Source organism: Wolffia australiana, chromosome 14 (assembly GCF_029677425.1).
Source record: "Wolffia australiana isolate 7733 chromosome 14, ASM2967742v1".
In the NCBI taxonomy this organism is placed as follows: Eukaryota; Viridiplantae; Streptophyta; class Magnoliopsida; order Alismatales; family Araceae; genus Wolffia; species Wolffia australiana.
In genome coordinates this window covers 7,786,901-7,808,420 of record NC_135848.1, presented here as the reverse complement: position 1 = coordinate 7,808,420, position 21,520 = coordinate 7,786,901, and the positions used below count along the sequence as shown (strand labels likewise).

Genomic DNA, 21,520 nt, shown 5'->3' with positions numbered 1-21,520 from the left:
ACCCTTGAAAGTCTATGTGATCATCAATAGTCATCTTTAACTTGGATTTGATTTTGCAAATTTGATGGTCCTCGCATCAATCGCTAAATCTCGTTCTTATTGCTTTGAATAGGTTAGCATGTGTAACCTTTTATTTTGCCCATGTTACATAGTTTCATCATCATTTTTAATTAATTGTGGGGAATAGTTGTGGCATGGAGTCAGAAGGGAAAAACATGCTACCAATGTTGGAACGTGAAGAGTTGCCCGTGTGAACAGATGATGCCATTGAGACACCAATCCTAGGGGAATCACTCAGCGGAGAGGTCAGGATGAAGTCCGAGACTTTAAACAAGTACACGTGCAATGTCTGTGTAGCTGCAACCCTGTTAGAGCTGTTACACTAATGAGGAACAAAAGTAAAGTAGAGAGATAATTTGCTGAAGAGATGAGATAGAGAGGGATTATGGAGATTTAAGTAGATGGAGTTCGTATATTTTCTGCCGATTATCTTGCATTTTTTAATGTCATTTACTCATTTTCCATGATTTGCATTGATTTTTGGCACAAGGAGAGAGAGAGCAGAAGAGAGAGAATAGGGAGCAGTTTAAGAGAGGCAGAGTGAGAGCCGGCAGATGGGAGTCAGGGAGGGGAAATAATATTTTTAATCTGATGATGCTATCTTTCTTATCACTGAACTATTGATAATGATGACAGTTGATGTTACCACCAAGCCATCAACCACTCATCGTCTTCGGGACATGCTGAACTGACAAAGGTGGGACAAAGAATCTGGCGGTTGTAAATAAGTAATATAAACAATGGGATATGAATTCAAATAAATGATTGGCATATGAGCTTCCTCGTCTTCCCAGTGAAGAAAAATTTCAAATGCTGAGAGGAAGTGTGAGGCCCCCGATTTGTTCGGGTTTTCCACTGCAAATCCAGCCCTTGGCAGTTTATGTGACCAGAAGCTTCAGCCCTTTCATGGCTTGCGCAACAAGAGGGCAAGATTCAGCACACTCTGCTGGCATAGCTTCAGGGGATTCTTCAGAAGAACAACCTTGGCACTCTTCGGCCCTGCCAAGGTGATGTAAGCAATAGTATAGCAGTCCCCCTTCTCCACCGCAAACTGCCATTCTCTTGTTGTTATCGCAAACCAGTCCTTCATTGCGGACCTTGTGGCCTTCACCTCCACGAATTCTCTCCGCCCATTGTCCTCAATTATCAGATCATAGGGCAGCCCTGTCTCCCCCCCCTCGTTCACCCATTTCACAGAGACTGCACTGTACTTTTCCCTTAGATACTTGAAAGCGATGGCCTCCCCCAGGGCTCCGGTCCTTCGCGATTGGCTGTTGCCTAGGCCTCCGAAGCACAAGGCTACATCGTCTGACTCTGTGATGGAGCTCGCCACCATAGTGCGATGAACCGAGTTGGCGGCGTCGTGCTGGCAGCTTGAATCCTCTGTTTTTGCAGGGCCTGCGGCGGACTCTTCTTCCAATTCTTCAGTGACCGACCAGTTTGCACCCGTCTCCATGAGACTCGAGATGTCCTCGGAACTGGGAGTAACCAGGAGACTCGGCCTAGAGTTGGCACCAAAATGGTGTCCTCCAGAGAAATCAGGCGCAGTTTTCCAGTCAGTAGGTGGCCAATTGATGGCAATGCCTGCTTTCCTCCAAATGGGCAGAGTGCTCTGCTGCGGCGTTATTGCCAATGAAGGGGTGTAGCTGCTGCGAGCACAGAGAACCCCCTGAGATAATGACGACGACAATGAAGGTGAGAGTGTCCAGACAGGCTCTGCAGCAGGAAGGGCCAGCACTTTCTGAGAGTTGAGGATGAAAATTTCTATCTGCTCCTCAGTCGATCCTGATTCAGCCATTGTTGTAATCATGTGCAGGAAATTTGCAAAATGGAGCTCGGCAGATCCACTGAAGAAGAGCCTCGACAGCTCCAAGAAGATGGAATGGGAGTCCGAGAGACAGGTTATGTACAAGACATTATCCTGCAACACCCAAAAATGAAGTGAAATTGGGGTTATTTTTTGCTTTTCAATGGGGGAAAATTGACGTTCACACGGTGAATAATCAAGATACGAAAACTTGTTTTGCTGATGGTAAAAGATAGCAAATGGAGAGAAGACGGGAATTCAGAGAGACCTGCAAAAGGCAGCAGCACTCGTATCGTTTTCTGGATGTGCCATCTGATACTCTGATACGGTACTTAAAGAACAGCTTGTCTACAGTGACGATTCGCAGAAGAGGCACTCTCTCAGTCCAATTCTTCTTCAGAGCCTCGTATTTGTTAGGATATAGCTTGAGAAGATAGCGTTGGGCATAGGGAAGGACCCAGTTGATCAAAGATGCCTTCTCTGTCCCATCTTCTGTGCCATAAAATATTGCTTCTCGAGAAACAATCTGCATACATCATGGCAACTGATAAGTCAAACACAGATGAGTTAAGATTGATGACTGAATACATGAAGATCCATGGACAACATGAGGTTAACCCTACCTCAGAAAGTGCCACAACGCCTAATTTTTGCAACAATACGCTGACTTTTTTTGAGAGAATTTCCTGGTCATGACCAGAAAGTTCCCCAAAGTGTATGAAATTGATATTCGGAGTGTCCGTAAACTGCTCTTGGAGTTCGTTGTTATCTGACCAACATATGATACCAAATGATGGATGAAGAGAAACCCATTTATCAAGCATCGTCGGAAGAACTGTATTTTCTAGATTTCTAAGACTCTTTCTCAAGAGAGAAATTTCTTCATCGTCCATGCTTCCAGATATGAGATCATCAGACCATTTGATGAAAACTTGGAAAACCTGATAAAAGCATGGAAATAATAAGGGAACGAACGTGACTTGAGAAACGAAAAATAAAATAAAAAATATTCACCAAATGTGCAGCTTGAGCCGGTAATATAGCTTTTGATAGCTTCAACATTATATCCACGTAGTTCCCAGATGAAGGGGTCTCTGAAACACTGCAAATATTGACAAAAAACTCGTGCAAATTTGGGTATATTTTACATAATATTGCGTGACTTGGGCTCAAAATGCTGTTCCCCAGCATCTTCTCCGCTTTATCAACACAACCAGTTGGGTCCCACCAGTAAGCGTGATTTGAGGACAGAAAGGACCCGGACTGGACTGCATGTGAGATTGTTGACTCGCAGGAAGATGGAACAAAGATCAAGGGACTTGATTGGAAACAATCTGGTAAATTGACCTTTCCTGCAGTTACTGCTTCCCAGATCAAATGGTAGAGCTTGGTCATTTGCTCCGTGCTAAGCCATTTAAAATAAAACAAGAGCACAATGTTATTCCCACAAAAAAGACTTAAAAATAAGTCAATCTTCCTCCTAACTGATACCAATCCTGATAGAGATGATAACTTGAATCATTGTAGGGTTTGGCGTCCACGATGATGAGGATGAGTTGCCAAGGTCCTCAACATTTGTTCATCATCTTCATCGTCATTCTTGGCAGATAGGGATGATGATAACCAGTTATGTAATTTGATATTCTTCTCTAAATGTGACTCTCTCTATCTGTGCTCTCTGACATTAGTAGACAGACAGAACAGGGCTGAATGGAAATCTATTCAGTCATCAGTGCCATTAGTGACAGTTTCGTTCTGTCTCCCGTTGGAGGGTCTGGAAAGAATAGATGCTGATCATAAAACTATTGTCATTGTCCACGAGCCTTTGTCATCATTTTTGTCATTCGTATGCAACTAGGATGACAGTGTCTGTGCGAATAACAACGATTATGAGCACTTCATCATCATCCTCCAACCTTGGATCATTGACCATAAACAGAAACCCATTTCCTTATATTTGCAATGAAGAAAAAGAAAAGAAGGCTTATGGCCACCCAAGTCAAAATATTTGGGAAATTACACTTGAAGATCAGAAAGTACCTTGATAAGCAAGGGCTTTGAGTAGTCGCAAACACTCTTACAGCTGCCAGAGCATCTTCGTATGTAACCATGGTCTTAAATCCGAGCGCACCCAAAAGCTTTTTGTTTTTCACCTATGCATAAAAACTTGTAGCTCAGAATCGAAAAATTAGGAACCAGCCCAAAAATGAATTAATGTTGCCCTCTCGGATAGTTAAAATAGCAGGTAATTTTAAGATGTGATAGTATAAAGGTGAAACAACGGAAAAGAGAGCTCACCTGCAGATTGGCATACAGAGCGAATGAACCTAGTATGGATCTCACTTCCTCGCAGTCGTGGAAAATATCCTTCGGATAATGAAGCTCATTGCCTGTTGTTGACCCAATCCATCTGAAATCATGAATGCACCTCAGAAATAACAGCCGCTGAGCATGCTTGCCGTCAACAGACACTGCTTTTGCATAGCTCTCCGCCTCGAAACTTAGCTCATCCCACGTCTTGTCAAGTATTTCCAGCAGGTACTTACATTTTTCCCTCTGTTTGGTAGAGGAAAATGTAGACAAGAATTGAACTAACTCGGGTGACTCCCAGGCAATGAACTGAGATTCGGAAGAAAAGTCGTTGGGCAGACTGCCCCCGGTAGTAGTCTCAAGATCTTTCACCTGCTTCTCAACACGAACTACTTGAACAAAATCAGAAACCCCGAGCTCTCGAAAGAACTTCCTCCACTCTATCAACATGGGCGCTGAGGAGCCTATGCTATAATGTTTCAAATATATGTCATCCACCAAGATCCATTTATTATCATTTGATTCAATCAGTTTGTCTATTTTGAAAGGATTCCCGAACTCAGTGCTGAAATGAAGGGGCCCTTCGGCAGGGCACTTGCACCCGTTGCTAGACAATACAATACGGCTCTTCTGCAAATCCGAGATTATTCTGTTCCTTTGGGTAAGGCAATTCGAACATGCATTCTGAAAATGAAGCATCACATACGACAAGTACTCAACAAGCAAGTCTTTGTCTTCTTCCTTCGAGCATTGAGTGGCAGATACTGCAGGCAGAATATGACTCACAATTACGTCATGCACGGACAGCTGCTGCACCCCAAACTTTTGAAGGAACCGAACAATTGTGTCTGTCTTGGACTCATCTTCTCTATTATCATGCCCCAAGGACAGGAAGTCAGGGTTCACCATACGAAGTTTGGCATACAAGCGAGGGAAATGGAGATCCCGCATGTTTTCAAACCCAGCTCCAAACATAACACCAGGTAACCAAATAGGTCCCTCAGCGATTGAGCCATAGGATCCATCAGCAAGAGGAATGAATGGAATTCTGTGCAGCTCCTCAATTACTTCAGCTTCTGTTCCAGCATTCTGCAATTGATATTCTGCCGAACTGTGAGATAGTGCACTACTTATAGCAACAACCCAATTGAACAACCAACTGAAGCCAAGCTCTTTAACTCCATTTCTATCTTGACAGACTGAGGACAAAACATCAGTCAGAACCTTGGGTCCATAATCTCGTACTCCTAAAGCCTTTGCCAGTGAGTCGGATAACATGATGTGCCGGTCTAAGAAACCAAGATCTAGATGCCTATGCAGTAAGCCATCGGACAAGAGTGTTCTTGCCTTCTCATCCCATCCCCTCAAAACTTTACAGGGAAGAACCCATTCTATCTCACCGCCATCCAGAAGCAAACAACGGGAAGCACGCAATTTTGAAACAATCATTTGGGGAAGATGTGAGAAGAACCCGTGAACTTCTCCAGCTTTTGGGACAAAACTCATGAATGCAGACACAGCTTTACCTGGGCATTTTCTAAAGCAGGGGAGGGCAACAAAACGAGCCTCTGCGTTCACAAAGAGAAGAGGAAACTCTGATAAAAGCCACTGGTTCCACGCACTATTTCCATCAATCTCCTCACGTGAAGACGGCAAAATGAAATCACCCTGGATGATAAATTTAAGACCGTACGTTCTTAGAGGCAGAAAAGCAAAAGCTGGCTGCTGGGTAAGATAAGGCTCATATTCACCAGAGTCAGTCTCATGCAGGGTAAATGCTAAAGCAATCTCTGTCGTTTGGACTCCTGGCCTGGATACAGTGGCCCGTAAATTTTGCCTCACAACCAGCCAATTCATTTTCTCCTTTCCATAGGAAACTTTTACCATGCCGTCTCCTAGAGACTGTTTCTTCATGACAACTAGAGAGCCATTCAGTGTATTCTTGAACATTATACACTCCAGCCGATGGAGGAAGAGTAATAAAGATGGGTGGAGATCTGAAAACATGGACTTGATTGAGCTTGTTCCAGATCTTTGTTTGAGTTTAGATCGGAATGGAAGCACAATACAAGTGTTCCAGCACAGAGCATCATCTCTGCCAAGTTCTGAAGATATCTCTCTACCATATAGTCCAGTGTCACGAGGTGGAATCACAGTGGGTAGCACAAAACCGATTGGACCCTCACTTACATCAAATTTCACGTGGAAACCATTAGAATGAATCTCCGGAGCATCTGTGACCTGAAAGCAAAAACAGGATATCAGTACACTACTTTAGAAGTCAAAATACACCGAAAAATGCAGAATCGGAAATGTCATCAATAACAATTACAGAACAAAGCCAATAAAAGATGGTATTGTATGTGTCCAATGCCAATCTGTAGGGCTTGCCACAATGGATACAGGGAATAGATATCTCTGAAGTTTACTATGGTGGAGCAATCTGGAATAGATGACCATCCAGGAGGTCCCCTCATAGGTAGGGTTTGACGGTCCCAGTCTGGTCCGGTTTTCTGGCATGGACCTAAACCGTACCTGAAGTTCGGTCCGGTTGCGGTCCGGTTTTGTTCGGTTCCGGTCCGGTCTGGTCCGGTACCGGGGGTAGCGGAGGAGCACAGGGGTGGCGGACGCGTTGTGCACGTGGATCAGTGGCGATGAGCACTTGGGGCGGGTGATGGGAAGGGCAACGGGCCAAGGGATGGGAAGTGCGTGGGACAGGGTCTGGTCTGGTCCGGTTTTTTGGCATGAACCTAAACCGTACCTGAAGTTCGGTCCAGTTCCACTCCGGTCTTGTTGGGTCCCAGTTCGGTCCGGTCCGACTGGTCCCCGGTCCAAAATGTCAAAGCCTACTCGGTCCAGTTCCATGGCCAATGTCTTCTTCTCATTCTTGCTTCTTGCCTCCTCTTTCCACTTAATCTCCCTGGTTCTATGTTCTAGTTCAGAACTCTACTGGATTTGGTGTCGGATTCCTTGCAATAAGGTTTATAAGACAGGATTGACCTATCGAACACCAAGAGGGTATCAATTGAAGTGGAGTATTGCTTGGTGGCAAAGTTTCAGGCCAGCCCACGGCGGAGTTGGAGGAGTGGATCACACAATGAAAGACTGACAACAAGACAGCAAAAACTGGTCAAAGAAAATACTAAGGACATCTGAATTGTCTTCAATGGAGACAGGAGTCTCCAGATCCTGATTGTGAATCTCAACTCCTCTAGACACCCAAGGGGTGAGAGCAAGTATTGGACAATAACAACCACACTTCTTTCACTAAACAATCCTGGTTTAAATACCAGCTTATGGTATACAAGTACTGGGACAATAATAGAAATAGCACAAAAAGAAATAACAGAAATCGGAAACATATGGGAACAGGAAACTGGTGAGATCGTACCTCCCATTGGGTACGGAGAAGGAAGCCAAACGGGAAAAGAAACAGTCCCAATCATGAGCATATTGAGGAAGGGTGATTAGCAGAGGACAGCGCTCTTTCCTGGTATGCTGTTGGTTTCTATCGCAAATTGATATGTAGAACTTATCATAAACATAAGGGAAATAGGAGGTAAAACAAGAAACATCCTAGCTGGCATGAATGAATCCCAACCCAATCTCCAAAATCTGAGAAAGCTGGAGTACCAACAACAATGTCTCATAATCTGCTCCAACGATATAAGGAAATTGCTCAATCCTCATCAGGTATGCATTGATCCTTTCAAAAAAAAGAGAAAATTTGAAAAGTTTTCAAAATAAAATGGGCCACGTTCAATATGTGGCCCATTTTTCTTGTCGGTGCTCTTTTTTCTGAGTACGCAAGTCGGCCACCTTTATAAGATAAGAGCCCCACGTGACCGTGTTTTTGAGAGACTTTTCTACGTAAGAATAAGTCACTTAAGGTCGTGGGGCTGATACAAGTTGATTATTTTCCAAGCATTACCAAAGAAGGAAAAGAAAGTTCAACAACTAAAGATCTGAAAAGGTATAAATAAAGGGGGCGCAGCGGTTGAAGAAAGGAGAGAGTTTCAAGATTCAGTTGCAGCCTGCAACCAGAGGCTGGAGAGCAGGAGTCGGCCTGCTGTTCCAGAGGGGAGAGCTTGTCTCTTCATCGTTTCCCTTTCTTCTTTCTTATCCCATTTCTCCTCATCTCTCAAATCTCGCCATCGTCATTTCCCGTTAACATCCGAACGATCCCTCTTCTGTTGAGTTCCGGAACAATTTCCCTATTCCATTGAAGTTTTCTGTTGGAATTATTCAAGAACTACAACAGGGGATCGCAGGCCAGTTATATTGGCTGGTATTCGTTTTGAAAGGTTGTTTTGGCTGGCATTTAAACTGATAAACGCTATTCTAAGAAATACGGAAGGAGGAGGTTCAGATCTGGTCAACAGACAGTTGACCAGCGTAAGTGACCCCCCCCCAGCGGGACCTATAAATAAAGGGGCACACTCAGGTATGAGGGATTGTCTTTTCTTGGCAAGAAGTGGTTACAGTTAGCTGGGGAGGAGCTGTGAGCGTGCTGCCCCGACGTATGACATGGAGGGAGGAGTCCGACCGCCGAGGAGGGGACCGCCGAGATTCACGAAGGAGCTCACCGAGGAGGGGAGCCGTCTGGATCAACTCCAGTCTGTTTCACTATTTCTCTATATTGTGTCATCAAGAACTGCATTGCCATATTTGGATATCAATACTCACTGCAATGGATTCATTCTTGATACGACGCTGTATCATAAACCAACTCGGAGAAAATGTATCACCGTTCCGAATTTGGAATTTAATAAATGTAAAGTGATAACCTTCCAATTCGGAATTGAAGGAAAAACAATAATTTGATGGAGAAGTACCATATTGAGGGAAGTCTTCAAGAAAACAATGCGGATTGATAGGTCACAAATGAGTGGAACAGGCAAGCATTTGTGGAACTAGAAGAGAGAGGGAAAATATTGAAATCGAGCTAACTGGATTAGCTCAGGTTGTCCAGCCGAGAGGATCTCCCGTAGCTGGCCAAGTGCTCCGAGGACTCTGACTTCCGAAAATGGGCAACTAACTTTTTGAAGAGGGTGACCCTTTATTCATAGCAATATCGTATTAGGATTTCCTCCTCATTCCAAATCCTGCGACTTCCTCGTCTTGAATCCCATGCACACTTCACTGGTGCACACAGGTGACGTCCTTCCTCTACATTCTCCAATACATTTGTGGGAAGTTCTTACCAAATGGAAGGTAGTCTTTTTGGCTAATCTGAAACCCTAGCTGCCACAGGTGCTTCACTGTCAAAGGTAGGAGCATCATGAGACTAGCAGACAAACATTCTTTTTATCAGTAAGACCAGTATGGGCCTGGTACCATACTGGCCAACTGATATGACACCTGGCCAGCTCTACAAAAAGTGCCAGCGCAGTAAAATGCAACTCCCTATAAAAGGCTATCAATATGTTTCGAAGGGACATGAAGAATTTGACTGAGACTTGCTCTACCCTTCTCTCTCTACCTTTCCCTCTCCCCTCTATCTGTGACCCTTCCTTGCCTTCCGCATATGATCTTCCCTGTGACATATAAACGATGGCAAAATAGAAACGGGAAAATGGGAAAATGAATCTATTTTAAATTTTACTTGATTGAAATTCTAGTAATAAGGTCTGACTAAAAGCAAGATGCCAAAAAGAAGAAGAAAATAAATGTATCTACCGAAAAGAAAAAGATCTAAGATTGTTGAAATACCCGAAACACTGATTTAAATCCAATGCCTTTGTGCCCAATATATCCTGCACTAGACCCTCTTTTCGTAGAATTACCAATATCACATAGAGCTTTAATATTCTCAGCAGAGAATCCACGTTCGTTATTTAAGATTACAATGGCATCAGCTTCAAGAATAAAGACCAAAGTAGGCTCGTTTACTTCTGGATAAGTGTTATCATCAGCATTTTGTACCTGTTCACATAAGAACAAAAATGGATAGGTTGTAGAGGTACATATTTTTTTACGAAACTGCCAAAGAAAAAGGAAAACTGCACAGAGGCACAAGTACCAGCTCCAGGAGGAGATGTGAGTCTTGGGAATACAGTTCATGAGAAAGACAATACAGAGCTCTCCCAAGGCGGGCATGCTGCTTTTTCAGCAATGAACTGTCAGAGCAACTGGAACTTGGATCCAAACCGAATTCATCACGTCTGATAGATTCAACAACAACAGCAGCATCCATATTCATCTTTTCTTCAGACTCAATATCATCATCCACAATCGATATATCATTAGAGGACTCAACAGCAGTTTTACCAACCTGGAGGTCAGAATACACAACATTCATGTCTGATTTAATGGCAGCGGAACGGGCAGAAAAATCCCCAACATCCTCCTTGTTAACAGGAAAAGCTGTTACAAGGATCTTACATGGATCCCTGGAAGGTGCAAATGAGAGAGCAGATATTTCTGACTTGAAATAGTTGTAGTCTTCAATCCACTCCACTATCCCAAGCGAGAGTCCAATGCCATGAAGCATAGTGCGTTGCTCTGTTCGTTTGCATTCCTGCAACATTATGCGCGGCGCATCTTTGATGGAACACCTCAAACCTGACATCAGTATATCCGCAGCAAAAGAATGAAATTCGGATGGCATCTGTTCCAGACAATCAAGAACGAACTTGGCAGCAATATTAGCACCACTCCTGCATCTGATTTCACCAGCACCATCATATGATGAATCGTCACCACTATCGTATATTGGAAAATGTAGTGCGGGATTGAAACTCTGGGGTTCTCTGCTGCATCCAATAAGGGAATCGATCGCCTTCTCAGTATAGCACTTGAGAAGGGAAACTGGCAGATTGTGTATTCCACGATACAAGGCCAAAATGGACAACAGCTTCAGTGTAGCGTTAAATGGGGAACAATGAACTGAAGCTTCCAAATATTCATCAATGGTGGCAGAATTATCAATCCTAATCAATCTTCCATCTGATAGTGCAACGCACGATATTTCATCATTCTGAATTTGCTTAGATAACCATGGCAAGAGAGGGCCGAACTTTGGGCCAAATGCGATGTCCCAGTGGGTCCAGGATCTTAAATCGGATAGCATTGGCACTTTAAGCAAGCATTCAATTGCATCTTTGGCTGAAACATGGTCACCCTCATAGTCTACCTCAGACTCTGTACACATAGAATTGCTTCCAGGACTTATATTTAATTTCTCAGAGCAGAATTTTCCCAGTAAAGCAGCAGAGTAGTAGATACAATTTGAAACACCACTGTCTCCTTGTCTCTTGACTGTGTCTTGAAAAGGGAAACCACCACTCTCACTGATTAAATCAAGACGTATTGTAGGAAATTGTTTTTGAAGTAGTAGCAAAACATAACGTTGAGATTCAACACCAAGATCCCCACTGTTATTCTGTGCCTGAGATAAAAACGTATCAAACTGTTGTGGGTTGACAACAATGAAGCCTCTTGACGGATCCTTGGAAAAATAGCTCCATACTTCAACAGGAATTCGGTCAAAATTCCTCTCTAAAAACTCAACTAAGGAACCACAACCAAGGGAATAAAATTCATCCACATGAAATTCATTTTCCAACCAAGTTTTGCAATCATGGAATCGCCTAAGAACGCCAATTTCATTTTTCATTGGTTGGTCTACATATTTTTTAGGATAGATGGCTTCAAAGTAATGCACTATCTTTTGTAAAATGTCACCATCAGTGATACCTGCATATTAAAACAATGGAGGGAAAAAGGTCACCATTTGAGTTGTTCTCATCATTTCTGGCATAGCATCTGACTTTAGGACATGATGTTCTTTGTAACAAGTAATTTTATTGGTTCATTGATTGGTCACATGTTTTAAGTTAGTGCGCAGGATTAGTATTATTTTGGATAAATTATAAATAATTCCATCCGATCCACTACGCACCTTCTTTAAGAATGGAGAAATTATCTGGCACAAATCTTTAATATTCTCTCATTTATTGCTCGCCCATTATTACTCAAAAACTGAATGAAGAAAGAGACATGTAAAACTTACTGCTTACAAGTTTCCGCATGTAAACAACTGTCTCTGACTGATCATCATTTTCCTCTGGAAGTTCTAACTCAATGCCCTCAGTAGAGGTTTGACCGTCAAAATCAGGAATAACATTATCGAAAACATCATAAAAACTCTCAGTGATCCCACATCTAATAGATGTTATCTGCAATGATGAAGGAGACATCCCCATTTCAAATTTTTGAACTGCATCCATTATGTAAGTGGATGGGGAAAAAAATAGAAAGAAACGCAAGAAGAGAGAAAGAAACCCTGCAACACTGGGAGCAGGCACAAATGGAGATAAAATCAAAATCAATTAAAATCATAGGTTCCTTGGCCTCGTATAGATATATAAATCATAAAATAACTATCATAACAAAACCACGACTTATAACACAAATTTTGACGGATTTATCTCGATTTGATAGGTTACTCAGTAGATCTAGCTCATTCGATGAATCTCAATCTCTTTAGCCAGGAATTTCCAAAAATATTAACGGTATCAAGAAATGCTAAGTTCACAGAAGCGAGAACAGCGAACAAGATAGATTGTATGACAAGAGAAGGATAGGTGGAGAAGAGGTGCGCTAGATCAGCCACGACTCCCTCTGGTGTCTAGACAGGAGGATCTCCTCCTCCAGCCACAGTCGTCTAGGTAACCTTTCAAGAAAATAAAATCTCAACTGCTACTCCCCTCTGCCAGTATTTATGGGCAGGGATTCCGCTTGTGCTGTCTCCACACATGCTTTTTTTTTCAATCACATTTGCAGAATGTCTCCACACATGCTGCTTGGAGTAGCACGTGTGAGACGACCTTTCTTCCTGCTCTTTTCCAGGTGATTCCTGGGGAGGTGCATATCAATGACACAAAGGGACAACGTAATCATCCTGCAAATGTGATTGTCGACAATAAAGTAAAGAGCAATTTTCTTCTCCCAACTACCGCTGTAGGAAAGTTTGACAATTTTTCTAGCATTAGGTGACACAGGGAGTGCGCCCAATCATTCGCAATCACTTATCTGCCTGTTTAACGTTGATTGAATGGAATAGAAATATGCAAGTTTGGGTCCCTTCTCTCCAATCGCCCTAAAGTATGAATGGCCAGAATGTTGAATTAAATTTTGATACTGCAGAAATAAATCAGGATAACATGACTGACAAGTTTGAGTGGAAAAAGAATAAACGAATAAAAAAGTAAAAAGGAATGAATTTCAGCGAAATAAATCAGCTTTATTTTGACAAGAAAACTGAGGGAAGCCAGAAAATATTTATACAATCCGTTGACTAGAGTTGACAAAGGAATAGTAAACATACAAACTCACAGCGATGTTAAGCAGAGCAATGCCTGGGTATCTATAAAAGCTCCTTGAACCCTTCTTTCTCAATTTATTATCCGGCTTATAAAAGTTCAGCATTCTGCGAAGAACCTGAAGAAATAATAAATTTTATCAATCTTGATCATCAAACTAGGGATGCGCACTTAATTAGAAACGAATTCTAGCAAAATTTTCCAAATCTGTGGCAAAGGCTATCAATTCTAGGAAATAGACCCTCTCGTGCTTATCACATATCAACAATCTCCAGGTTGATCATTGACATCCAATACAAAATGCTGCAAGTACTTCTAATTTTATTTTGAAAACCTCAGGCACAAGTACTCTCTGCTGGAATCAGACTCACTAAAGATGACTACTAGATTTCGCCATCCGAGGGCTAACTTCTCATCCTCGTCCCAAAATCACCATCTATCGTCACAATGCATGTAACGATGAGGATGATGATTTGCCATCGTCGTCCTGGTCTAGGATCATAATTTGTTTTCGTCATCATCCACCACTAAGATAAGGATGATGTTTTCATAATCGTCAACCTAATCATGGATTATTGACGATGATGACTTCATCATTGTCCTCACATGGACGATGATGACTTTTTATTGTCATTCATCATTGCCTGGAATTTCCATATCAATCGTCAGAATTGATAAATCAAGACTCGATTGGACTTGAGACCGGCACACTGGCTAATGGACACAATACCCATACAAAGGCTGAATTCCTGTTTTCATGGAGATGATGCAATGATGTAACAAAGCAACTCAATTTTTTTTTCAAAATATAAAAACCTACGTTTACAAGGTTATTGAGAATAAATATTGAGCAATCACAGCGCTCTCAACAGCCATGTACAGAACATCGGCAGGCAAAGGTTTTTTAATTAGTGGTTCGACAAAGTGATCATCAAATGATCTTTCCCCAGGAAGATGAGTTCCAATAAAAATGATAAAAAGAAAACATTATTAATCATGGTGAAAAACATACCTCAAAAGTAGAGAGTCTCCCGCAAGCTTCTTTCCACCTGGTTACAAACTTTTGCATTGTACTTCTATCAAGAGTGGCGTGTTCATCTATTTTCATTTTGATCATTTCATACTTCCTTTTCCTTGCAGAAATTTTATCAATCTTAGATTGACTTTTCTTGCTTGAAGAAGTTGACTTTGCCTCTATCTCGGTTTGCAGACCAAGACGCTTTTTCTCCTCTGTAGTAGATGGATAAGGACAGCTACTAATACGCTGCAGCACATCATTATTTGATTGAGGGCTGCCATGGTAACGTGATTTTGATTCATTTTCACCGTCATCGTCACTTGACGGATCAAACTTGATGTGTTTACCTTGAAAGTCATCACAAGCCGAGGAAAATGACTTAATACGTTTGGAAATGAAACCAAACCTCCTGTCAAGGATTCGCTTCTCTGATAACATATTAGGGGGCTGAGCCCATTGTCTTCCTTCTGATTCTCCTTTGCATGTTTTTGTATCTTCCAACCTTTTGCTGCGAGTTAAATTTTCTGCTCTTTTTGCATCCCGAATGTATGCAATATGCAACCTGATGAAATAGAAAAAAAAATGCTAAAATTTTTGAAGGAAGACAAGTAAGCGCTCTGCTAATCTTCAAGATAACATAAGGTAAGTTCACTACTGTCAGTTTCTAGACCTAAATGACGCACAAGCCAAAAGGCTTAAAAATAATATCAACCTACAGGAGAATTCAACCATAATGATATATCATTATCACAGGAATTCATATTTTTAGTGCACAGTTTCTGAGAATTCTCAAGAACTGGATCATTATGACAAAGAAAAGAAAAGAAGCCATAATGCAGACAATGGAAGTAGGAAAATGCTCCAGCAATCAAATTATGCGTTGGAACTTAACTTTCATCGAGATATTGTGACGAAACCTAACCCCCCCCCCCAGGGGTATTTTGGTCATTTCCCTCTGATGTATATTTTCCTTTCAGATGTACCCTCTTTGGGAGAGCAGTGAAGAACCATTTGGAAGTTACCCTCTTTTCACAAGAAGTAATTTCCAAATCGTTCTCGCAGCCCTCCTTAAATGACCAAAAATACCCTTTGAGGGTTTGGGGTTTGTATCAGACTTCAAGGAGATAGAAGTGAATAATTAAAATGGATCCATTCAGAGTGAATACAAAAGAGTTGAAGGACTCACCCTAAGCTATGAATCCGCACCCCGAGTTTTTCCTTACAGCTCACCCCGTATTTATCAGCAAGGAAATCAAGAAATTCTTCAGGAACGACCACTTGCTTGACCTTATCTAAGTAAAAGCTTAAATGAGAAATAATTTCCTCCACATTAATCTTTGGCACCTCATTCGTGTCATGAGGAATGGAGAAATAGTGGGATACTAGCGGATGCCTTAACAATGGCCCCAGTCTAAGAGCATCAAACTGTTCGATCCCTTCATTCTTGCAAATAGCAATCTCAAGATCGTGAAGAGACGCGATTCTCCACACACCAATGTAGCAATGTATGAACGCGTTGACCTGGAGAGATGACGAATGCATGAGATCAATCAGTGAAAAGTAACAAATCAAGGTTCAAGGTTAAATATTGAAAGAATTAACCAGGTCAATTATTCCAATGCTGAGAGATTACTGCATATTCCCACAGTGATCATGCTGAATAAAGTTCGAGCAGATTGAAAAATCAATGGCCATATATCATGGTGCCTCGGAAAAAATGAAAGACCGAGAGAAATCTTAATTTTTCAACCAGATTCCGAATAGAAAAAGACTTCGAGACTCAGATTTTTAAAATGTTCCAGGCGGAATTTCGAACAGATATTCTTCAGCCGCGGTTCCAGAGAAAGAACTTGAGAAAAACGAACAACGGCGATCAGATAAATTGAAAAATCTGATCTTTGGAGACTGATGTACGAACCTTTCCCTCGATAGCCACCAGGCGTCGGAGATAGGGGATGTCCTGAAACTGGAAACCCAAAGAAGCCCATGAATCCACCTGGAGAGAAACCAGCGCAGCCTGAGACACCTTCCAGGCAGAAACATTCTCTCCCGCCGCCAGCACCTCGCAGTGCGCCTTCTCTAGAGCTGTCTCGGCCCTTTCAAACGGAGCCCCCTGGCTACTCCCACCATAGTTCACCTGAGACTGATGGGCGTAGGCTGGTTGTGGAGGAACGAGATTAGGGCTTTGGAAGAAAGGGGAGAGCTGGGGAATGGCGGGTGATAGGTGAGCTGCCGCGTGAGGAAAGTTCCAATTTGGTTGTGCGTAGAAGGGGGGAAAGAAGGGGAAGCCAGGGTTGGGGTTCTGCATGGGAGCGACTGCGAAGGCGGAGTTTAAGTGGCTTCTTCCTTCGCGGCGGCCGCCGCTGGGCTGGTGGGGCATGGAAAAAACCAAAACCGCCGCTGTGCTTCGCAAGTTCGCAACTGCGAGGAGGGCGTAAAGACAGTGAAAGGGTTTTGGGTTTTAAGGAGCGAACAATTGGGTTTTAATTCACTACGAGTTTGAGTGGCCTCTGTTATGGCTTATAATATTTTTACTTAGAATGAGATAAGTAATGGCCGAATCCTCAAGGAGTAGAGAATAAATTGCAATTCAAATAAAATTGGTCTTCGTGATTTTATTTTTTTTGAATTTTTAAAGTATTTTCTAAATAGAAAAATCAATGAAATAAATAAAAATTAGTTAAAACTATCTTTAATAAATGAACTACATATTTATTTTATTTGAGATAAGTTTTAATAATTAAATATGATTTTTAGAAAGTTTGGTGACTTTTGGAGCCAAAAAAAAATTAACGCTAAAGATAACCTTTGGCCACAATTGGTGGGCGAGTGTGCTCTATGAGCATAGTAACTTTTGGGTAGGGAACGACACGTCCGGGACGTGACGCCCCAGACGTGACGGGACGGATGACGATCAGTGACGAACTGTGACGTGACGAACGGTTTGTCATGTCACCGTCTCGTCACACATCTGAGGATTTTGGAAAAAAAACCTTCACAGACCCATCACACGCCCCACAATCGTCGCCCCGTTCACTGGTCACGGAAATAGTATCTAAATTCTAACTTCTCTAAGGATTCCCCGTTATAACATCTAAAACAGTCATAGAAGTTCTAAGAGCTTACCTTCTCTAAGGATTCCCCATTAGGATCGAAGTCGAACGCTCTTCTCCAAGGATTTTCCGTCGAGTTCTTGCCAGGTCGAACGCTCTTGCCCGGTCGAGAGAGCTCTTACCAGGTTGAGCTCTTCTTTGAGTGCCTTCTTCTCCATTGATTCTTTGTCAGTCGGGGACCGCTTCCGCCAAGAGGAGCTTCTCCGTCAAGCAGTATGTCGTCTTCTCCGTTGATGATGAAGTTTACAACAATATCAATAGGTATTGTATAATTGATTTTGTTCCGTATTTCTATCTCTAGCATTAAATGGTGAATGGTTTTTGGCAGCGTGCTATATTATCAATTTGTACTGACAAGAACGAAGTTACAACAATTTATTGATACTTTCGGAGCTTGGCAGTGGAGAATCCTTTATTTACAGCCCGAGACAACCGGACCGTGGCATTTGAAAAGGTATCTAAACCCTTGCTTTCTTTGGGTAGATTAGATTGAAATCTGCTCTACTTATATGAGCTATTGGGACTAGATTGATCTGAACAGAATCAACTGTCATCAACTACAGAAAATTTGAGAATTTAACTTTTTATAACAATTATACATTTCATTGAACTCCTTGTTATGTTCATTCAAGCATGCGATTTGCTTTAGTTTTGAAGTTGCTGTTTGTATCTCCCTATCTCGATCACTGTCTGCTCTTACTCTCTCTACCTCCCTATTTCTATCTCTCCATCTCTCTATCTCCTTCCCTCTCTGCTCTCTCTATTTCTCTATCTCCCTATCTCCATCCCTCTCTGCTCTCCCTATTTATCTATCTCCCCACCTCCATCCCTCTCAACTCTATCTATTTCTCTATCTCCTTATCTCAGTATCTCTATTTTAATATATCTATCACTTGTCTTTGAATTTTGTTATCTCTGCTTTCACTCTCTCTATCTCCCCATCTCAAACTCTTTTGTCACTATCTCCCTATTTCCATCCCTCTCTTCTCTCTCTATTTCTCTATCTCCCAATCTCAATCTCTCTATCTCCCTAACTCGATCACTCTCTGCTCTGACTTTCTCTATCTCCCTATTTCTATCTCTCCATCTCCCTATCTCCATCCCTCTCTACTCTCTCTATTCCTTTATCTCCTAATCTCAAACTCTCTATCTCCCTATCTCGATCACTCTCTACTCTCACTATTTCACATGATGGTTAATTTTAGAATGATGGTTACACTCTTGTTATTCCTTTTAAGTTTAGAATGATGGTTACGCTCTTCACACATTCAAGGTCTTAGTGATGATTCTCTTCACTACTTCACATGGGGAAATTTTCTTCACACCCCTATTTCACATGGGGAAATTTCGTCTCAAAAGACCACCAGGAGACTTGAAATTTTACAAATTTTTATGCCAAAATCTCATAAATAATTGTGCTGATGTGATGATGATGTAGCTCTAATATTTGTAATTAATGTTTCTAATGTTCATAGTATCTTACTGTAAATTTCATGGAGATTTATTCATTGAATGAGTTAACTTTTGAATTTGACTACTGGTGCATTTTCACCTATTCTCTACGACACAATCGCCGATGGAAACTACAATTGGCGACGTGTGCGTTGACTTGGCAGTAGAGTCATCAGAGGAGGATGTTCAAGAAATCCCTCTACCGGTGGTAAAGCCGTCAGGTCCCAAAAACAAAGGGAAGGCTAAAGTATTGTAATATTTCACGGAGGTTGGGTCATGCATATGGGCGTGCCTATTATGCCGCGACCAAAAAGTTGACCCACTACGAAATAGGTTGAAGCGGCAAAAAGATGGGTCTACAAACATTTTCTAGAGGCACTTGGAGTTCAGTCATGCCAGATTATACAACAAGCTGAAGGGCACTAATCTCAATCAACAAACAATAGCTAAGGCGTACGGGCAGGGTGGTGCCGTCAAGAAGACACTGGAGAAGACAAAGGAGATCAGAGCGTAGTTTTTTTGTCTCACAAACTCCCCATGGACCATTGTGGACAACATAGGGTTCAAGATTATGTAGAAGTACGTTGTAGAGATGACAGTTGACCTTCCAGGTTTGAAGCTAATAAAGCCTTACGACATATAAGTTATATGGGACCATGAAGGGGAGGCTTGTAGAGTTATTAGCAAATGTCCCCAAGGTCTCACTGACAGTGGATGCGTGGACCGCTAAGACTTTGTGTGGTCTTCTCGACATTATGGTTCTTTGGGTGAATAACCGGTGGGAACTATGTGAATGTGTACTTGCTATACGAGAGCTAGTGGGGAAACATGATGGCGAGAATATGAGCAAAATAGTGCTCCAAGCATTGGAAGACTATGGGTTGAAGACGAAGGACGGAGACATCCCGTCTAGCTTCATTTTGCATCGTACTACCTTATTGCAAAACTAACCTTTTGAGCATGCAGGTTGCATCTATCACTACAGACAATGCATCAAGTAACATGCGGATGATTGCACTGCTCGCAAAGGAACTCAGGCCGGTCAATGACCGTTTCACAGTGGACCAATATGTCTCGTGTGCTGGCCATGTGCTGAACATCATCGTCCAGGTTACATTGAAATCGTTACATGTATCAGTGAACACACCTCCTAGGACTACAGACAGTTGCGTAACGGACACATCATATGACTCTTGGTGGTGACGACGTCAACACACCTTCTGTGGATATGCCACCACCGTCTCCCGAGACGTTCCGCATCATGGCTCGTCGCCAGCATCAACTACAGAACCGGCCTGACAACAACCAAGTCAATGCACGAACATCAATTAGGTCTCCACCTACACACGCCCCGTCACACATCATGACATGTTGTGAATGCCAGATCCAGAACTACCCTTTGACGTGACACGATAACACGTCGTGCACTTTTATTTTATGTCATTTCTCATATTTTCTCTTTCCTCCAAGGCCTATATGTAGGCCAATGTTGCAAAAGAACACTTGGCAAATTTATTTCAAGAATTGAAGCTTCTTTCTTCTTGAAGGATTTTCCCTAGCTCTCTCTCCCTCTCGGATCGTTGCCGTTGTTGCTGTCGCCGCCACCGCCGTCGGTCGTCCGCATAGTAAGCCCACACGAACCCTGGCCTCGCAGGCCGCCTACACAGGCCGCCCGCGCCGATCACCTAGCGGGCAAGCCCAGCTCGCGTAGGCCACCCCGTAGGCCGCCCGTGCTAGCCACCCTAGCAGGTTGCCCATGCCAGCCGCCCGCTCAAGCCCTGCCCGCACAGGCCGCCCGCGCCGGCCACCCTAGCGGGCTGCCCACGCCGGTCGCCCGCGCAAGCCCTGCCCGGGCAAGCCGCCCACGCAGCCCGCTCGCACCCGCCACCACGCGTCCGTCTGCCTCTACCCGCAGAGTCTTGGGCCACCAGTGCGCGCCCGCTGTGCCCTTCGACGCCCTCGTGGCCACTAGTCGCCGTGCCTACTGTTTAGGTGTCGGGGCGCTGCCTCGCATCCCGCAAGGGGGTGACTCCCCGCTCGACCCCCCGGCAACTGACCGCGCAGTTGGATCTACGACACCCTATTGAAGCGCACATCAATCATCCCACCAACGATGCTTTGAGAATTCCTTGCAACCTTGTTGTGCACTATCTGATGCTGAGGTACTCCTAAACTCTTTGGTGTCCCATGTTCTTCGTCCAGTATTCCTCGAGAGTTCATCCACCGCCGTCGGGTTTGCTTTGGGTTTAAGATTTTCAAGCGATTAGTTGAATCAATTTTTTTGAATCTTCAAACGGACGATCGTTCGAATTTATTGATTTTGGTGCTTAACATCATCGTGGTGGTTGAAGACAGTACTCCCGCCCTCGACGAGGAAAGGGGCTGCACCACCACTATTTTATCGGATTTAATTCTCGAAAGTGACCGTGTGATT

General features: G+C 42.9%; 1 protein-coding gene across 1 annotated transcript; it reads right to left on the bottom strand.

Moving 5' to 3' along the window:
* Positions 1-760: 760 nt before the first annotated feature.
* On the bottom strand, positions 761-16,975 carry NOV (Histidine kinase-, DNA gyrase B-, and HSP90-like ATPase family protein). The gene is made up of 13 exons (XM_078585639.1): positions 16,440-16,975; positions 15,708-16,042; positions 14,516-15,083; positions 13,517-13,621; positions 12,192-12,357; positions 10,200-11,875; positions 9,890-10,102; positions 4,166-6,418; positions 3,908-4,020; positions 2,882-3,272; positions 2,491-2,808; positions 2,136-2,393; positions 761-1,981 (listed from the first exon to the last, which is right to left on the bottom strand). Exons 1-13 carry the CDS (start codon positions 16,899-16,901, stop codon positions 965-967), a joined length of 7,875 nt encoding a protein of 2,624 aa, XP_078441765.1. The 5' UTR covers positions 16,902-16,975; the 3' UTR covers positions 761-964.
* Positions 16,976-21,520: the final 4,545 nt, after the last annotated feature.

Coding starts and splice junctions, on each gene's coding strand:
- NOV (XM_078585639.1), bottom strand. CDS start 16,901: ATGCCCCACCAGCCCAGCGGCGGCCGCCGCGAAGGAAGAAGCCACTTA. Junction 2,809..2,881: donor CGGCTCAAGCTGCACATTTG/GTGAATATTTTT, acceptor TGCTTTTATCAG/GTTTTCCAAGTTTTCATCAA. Junction 2,394..2,490: donor GCGTTGTGGCACTTTCTGAG/GTAGGGTTAACC, acceptor TGATGTATGCAG/ATTGTTTCTCGAGAAGCAAT.